The sequence below is a fragment of the Merops nubicus genome, unplaced genomic scaffold (genome assembly GCF_000691845.1).
Source record: "Merops nubicus isolate BGI_N331 unplaced genomic scaffold, ASM69184v1 scaffold7234, whole genome shotgun sequence".
In the NCBI taxonomy this organism is placed as follows: domain Eukaryota; kingdom Metazoa; phylum Chordata; class Aves; order Coraciiformes; family Meropidae; genus Merops; species Merops nubicus.
Window position 1 is genome coordinate 2,977 of NW_008602177.1, and position 5,389 is coordinate 8,365.

A 5,389-nucleotide genomic window follows, 5' to 3' on the forward strand; every position below is an offset into this window, starting at 1 on the left:
TCAGTGCTGTTCATAACGCTTTCCAGGACTTATCTTTGGGATTGGTCTCAGTCTAACACAAGCCAAGTGTTAGACTAACCTCTTCAATACTCTGCTCTCCATTTCTGGCTCCAAAGACCGCCTCTTCTCATTCAGAAGAACCGATAAAGAATCTCCAGAATCAGTGTAATTGCCAAATTCTGAGTAATCACCTGTGAAAACAAACAGGCTTGTGAATTGCCTTACATCTGCTTCAGAAAGGTATGAATGGCTTCAAAAACAGAGCAGCATATAGTTGTAGGAGGATACCATTGCATTAGTTTTTGGGAAGCTTTTCACCCGTCCCTGCACACCCAGTCCAAAGATCTGTGACTTTTTTTACTTTATGACTGTATCTTATCTCTTGTGCCCTAGGATCATAGAACTGTTTCAGCTGGAGAAGACCTTTCAGGTCATCAAGTCCAACTATGAGCCCAGCACTGCCAAGTCCACCACTAAACCATGACCCTCAGCACCTCATCTATGCACCTTTTAAATACCTCCAGGGAGGGTGACTCCACTACTTCCTTGGGCAACCTGTTCCAGTGCTTGACAACACTTGGTGAAGGAATATTTCCTAATATCTAGACAAAACCTCCCTTGGTGCAATTGGAGGCCATTTCTTCCTGTCCTATCGCTTGTTACTTGAGGGAAGAGACTGACCTCCACCTTGCTACAGTCTCCTTTCAGGTAGTTGTAGTGAGTGATCAGGTCTCCCTTGAGCCGCCTTTTCTCCAGTTCCCTCAGCAACCCCAGTTGTTGAACCACCCCAGTTCCCTCAGCTGCTTCTCTTAAGACTTGTTCTCTAAACCCTTCACCAGCTTTCTTGCCCTTCTCTGGACATGTTCCAGAGCCTCTGTGTCTTTCCTGTAGTGAGGGGTTCAAAACGGAACACCTGGTCATGTCTATATTTCAGTCTAAAAGTTTGAGCTTCTGGCAGTTTTCTGGCAATAACAATTCAGTTTATTACTAGTGTACACATTGGGGTGATTGAGGCTTTCTGGAGACCCCCAGGTTAGAAATATGTAAAGAAATCACTGGCTAGTGAAGACCAGACTCTTTATCGGTGGTTAGCACAATACAAATGTTAAATAACCACCATGAAAAATAATACCCTTGTGCTTCCTATTTGTGTTTGTTTCTAATTTCCTTTCTCAGAGGTTACAGCTGTCATGTTCCTGTTTCCTTTGCGAGAACCCAACTGGTTATGAGTCTCCCATAGACGGGACCACTGTTCGGATTTGGATGTTGTATTGGGGAGTTTCAAGCTGTGGTGAGATGCTACTAGCTGTTTGGTTGCCAGTCTCTTTTAGTGAGATCTAATTCTGATGCGAGACGTTTCCTTTCTGTGTGTCAATCCTAGCCTGGTTGTATTCATCACATGCTTGATGGGTGCCCTGCCTCTGGTTGTGGTGCACCTGTTGGAACATCTGTTCTGTCTTGGAGTTCAGAGTAGCTTTGTAGAGGCCCACATCTTTACCAACAGTCAGGTTAGATACTCAACTTGGAAATTTTTTTTCAGTGGCCAAATATTTTTCCATTCCAAGTTGGTCCCTCACGTAAGGTCAGAGAGTGCACTTGGATTCCCACGGATGGGGTGTTCTGGAATAGCAATGGTGGGAAAGACAAGCAGGCATTGCTGTCCAGGAAGCTCAGTATTTTGCGTAACTGAGAGTATTTAAGTATCTCAGTGCTAATTATTATTATTTAGGCCTCACAGCTTGTTGGGGCAGTTGCGAAATGACTCTTGGCAAGTTGTGTCAGTCGTTGTGCGTAGGAGTGGCTGCAGGTGCAGGTGTGGAACGACTCCTGCAGGTAGTTCTTGCAGTGCCCTTAGCCTTTGTACGGCCGTGGTGCATTCCCAGGTAAATGCAGTAAGTGTGGCCGTCACATCAAACGCTATAGAAAGCTCAAAGACCATAAAATTACTCCCACAAAGTATTTTTATTACATGGTATACTTCCAGAATATTGAAATTATTAAGGAAAAGCTACTGTGTTCTAACTGGAAAAGTATTAGCATAAGCACATGCTCTGTTATTATAAAGAAAATCAAGCTATACAGAATAACATAATTTGGGAGCTACAACCTGTCTAGCATCCTTAGGCTGCACTACTGCATTTCCTTTCTTGTGCATCTTAATCTTGAAAAACAAACTGCAGAACAAAATTTTTCCATGTTCTGATCCTGAATCTTTTAAAAGAGGAACTTGATTACAGTGTCTTGTCTTACAAAGTGCTTGTGCAGCTATTTGTTCTCCAGCTCATTACGCTTCTTTGTTTCTCATTTTAAAATATTTTTAAACCCCGTTGCATTTCTACATGAGTGTTTAGACTTAATGTATTCTTCAGAAATTGAGAAAAATGTTCTCTCCTTTATTGCACTGTGGTACTTAAATTACACTGGGGTATTGTCACAGCATATTTTGCTGGTAAAGTGGATCCACCTTCAAGATATCTAGATCTTACGCCAGGTGCTGATGAAATTCTTTAGAAGTCCTGGACGTCTTTCTCTCACCAGTATGCCTAGAAGACTTAGACTGATGTAGCACAGCAGCTAATCCTGCAGAAGATATTTGAATCTCTCACTCGTTTTTAAAAGAAGTTCCTCAGCTTGCTAAAAAGCAATTTTCTGTGGCTTGAATTACCTGATCTCAGGATTCTTTCTTACTCTGTGTACTGTAGAAACCGGTTGCAGATCCCTGAGCAAACAGAGCTCTGAAAAACAAAACCAACAAGATAGCTGAAGGTTTTCTAGTGCTTATCTAATAATCTGTATCATTTCTGCCAAAACTTTCTAAAAAAACTCCGAACAAATAAAATGAGGAAAACTTCAAGAAGGTAAAAATCTGGAATAAGTAATTAAAAATTGAATTATAAAGTGTACTGAATACTAAGATACTGGCATCGAATATACTTATTGAATGTAATCATGCCCAGTTTGCTGGTTTACTTTGGGTGAAACCCTCTAATTTTAGGGTTCCTCATTTCAGTATCTTTTATTTGTTTTGGATTTATTCTCTTCCATTGAGTCATCTTCTAGAGCATTCAAATGAAATTTTAGGAGTTGGATTTTTACCTTGGCTACAGTAAACCCCAGGTGTTAACCAGAGTCTTCTTTCTTCTTCAGACTTAGCCACAGAGTCTTGTTTGCTGACTGAGCAGCTCCATTCCCTACCCTCAGCCCAAGCGATGTGAGAGTAGCTGATGCTGCACGGTACCGAGGTGGTGTCGGGAGCCAGCCTGAATTCCCCCTGTCTCTAGTTTCAGAGTGGCTGCGGTTGTTGCCTTTCCTGGGCGTGCTGGCCTTGCTCGGTTACCTCGCTGTTCGTCCGTTCCTCCCCAAGAAGAAACAGCAAAAGGATAGCTTGATTAACCTCAAGATCCAGAAGGAAAATCCAAAAGTAGTGAATGAAATAAACATTGAAGATCTGTGCCTCACTAAAGCTTACTGCAGGTGTTGGCGTTCTAAGACGGTAAGAGGCGTTGTGCTGCTGTGGGGATTAGTGACTGAAACTTGAGCATTTTCATCAGCGCTTCGGTGGTGAATTGCTGCATGTTGACCTGTTTCTTTTTCTGGAGGTGGAACAGGTTCCTGGTTTTTGAGAATGACACAGTCCACTGTAAACCTATCTACTTGCAGAAGGAAACTGTAGAAACTTGTAAGAAACACAGCAGAGTTTTTCTAGAAACACAGAGTGAGCTGGCTGTGAGCAGATGAAAACCAAGCAAGCCTTGTTTAATACTTGGAAATGCATTGCAGCTAATTACAAGATAACTACTGTTTTGCAAAAACAATGCTTAGAATGTTGTTCATATTAGAATGAAAGTAAGGCTGGATTGTGCTGGTGAGGGAGAGCGTGTCCCCATCTGGTCCAAAGCAGCCAGTAGAGGACTGGTTTGGATAGTCAAATCAACTAGATGCACATGAGTATTTTTCATCTACCCTCAATTTCTTCTGAACGTCCTGACTGAACTCTTGTTTGGTCCTGTCAAATGCTTTCCTGTTTTAACAAAAAAATCTGCCTTGGACCTAAGAAACCCTCTGAATTATTCTCCCTTCACACCAATCACTGCAGCAAAGTATTTCGGCTTTTCTTAAAACCGTACTTTCTGGTTGCCTATGATTACATCTATTAAGACCATTTCTAGTAGTTCCACTGTAACTACTAGTAGTTAGACCATCTGTGGCTGCGATGGCTTCTTTGCTTGCTCCTTTCATGGCAAAGGCTTTGTCCCTAACTTTGTGTCTAAGGACACCTATTTTAGGACCTCACAAACTTAGTTACCTGTTCACGGTGGGTTTTTTCCCTTAGTAACAGATGTCCTGTGTCTGATAGGAGACAGAGCATTTAATGCTGAAATGGGACATAGTAGCAAGATCACTGAAGTGTTCTTGCTGTAAGAAGTATAAAAATCACCATGTAATTGCTCTACAGTGTTATACTAACTCCTCATGTATGTTTTCTTCCAGTTCCCTGTCTGCGATGGCTCCCACAACAAGCACAATGAATTAACAGGAGATAATGTAGGTCCACTAATACTCAAGAAGAAAGAAGTATAGTAGATACTTAATCCACTAGATCACGACTGGTAAAAAGTCTTTTTATACTGTTGTAGTTGCAAGAGGCAGCATTTTATTATGTAATTGGTATGATTTAGTTTAATGATTGCTGTAGATTTCTTTTGGGAATAAACAGCATTTAGTGCTAAATCTGTTACTGTTTTGATACTTTATCTTGAGAAGAATTGTCTGCTTTGTAAAACTGTAAAGTAACTATCTCTGTAAATAAGTCATTTATTTCAACAATAAAATGACTTCCTACAACTGAGCCTTTTTTGAGTGAACGTGCCATTATCACTGCTGTTATTTCCAAGTGACAGAAGTGCACCTTTATGTTGATTTTGTTGTGCTGAGAAGCGATGCTTTATTTTGCTTTTTGGGAACAAACGTAAGCACACTTCAGCGAAGGGGAGACAGACACCAAGTCACCCCTTGTGAGGGGTACAGCTGGGTGTACTGCTGAGAGCAGGCAGCACGGGGATGTTCAGTCACTCCAGGTGCAGCTCAGGCCCCTCTGGTGCCTGAGCAGGCAGTTTGCTACTCCCATGCAAAGCAGCCTGGCTCACACAAACCCCACACAGCTGGGGAGACTCGTACAGCAGCTCCAGAACATACAAACAAAGCTATTGAGCAGATCAGTTGCTAATGCTAATGTTGTTGCTTTATTTCAGGCCTCTGTGCTGATTGTTCATGGGTTCTTGCAAGGAAACACAAATATGCTGCTTTCAAGTTCAGCAGTGCTGTAGCTGCATCTTTTTGTAGCGAGGACTTTCATGGGAGGAACTGGTGGATGACAGAACCAAGAAAG

General features: G+C 41.9%; 1 protein-coding gene across 1 annotated transcript; it reads left to right on the forward strand.

Annotated features, from left to right (window-relative positions):
* Positions 1-1,758: 1,758 nt before the first annotated feature.
* Positions 1,759-4,849, forward strand: CISD2 (CDGSH iron sulfur domain 2). Its single transcript, XM_008938252.1, has 3 exons — positions 1,759-1,883; positions 3,202-3,493; positions 4,492-4,849. The coding sequence occupies exons 1-3, from the start codon at positions 1,759-1,761 to the stop codon at positions 4,579-4,581; spliced, it is 507 nt and encodes a 168-aa protein (XP_008936500.1). The 3' UTR covers positions 4,582-4,849.
* The last annotated feature ends 540 nt before the right edge of the window (positions 4,850-5,389 follow it).

Bases quoted from the DNA above. Each gene is read 5' to 3' on its own strand.
- CISD2 (XM_008938252.1), top strand. From the start codon at position 1,759: ATGACTCTTGGCAAGTTGTGTCAGTCGTTGTGCGTAGGAGTGGCTGCA. The intron at 1,884-3,201 runs GTAAATGCAGTA...CCCTACCCTCAG, and splicing joins CGGCCGTGGTGCATTCCCAG to CCCAAGCGATGTGAGAGTAG. The intron at 3,494-4,491 runs GTAAGAGGCGTT...GTTTTCTTCCAG, and splicing joins GGTGTTGGCGTTCTAAGACG to TTCCCTGTCTGCGATGGCTC.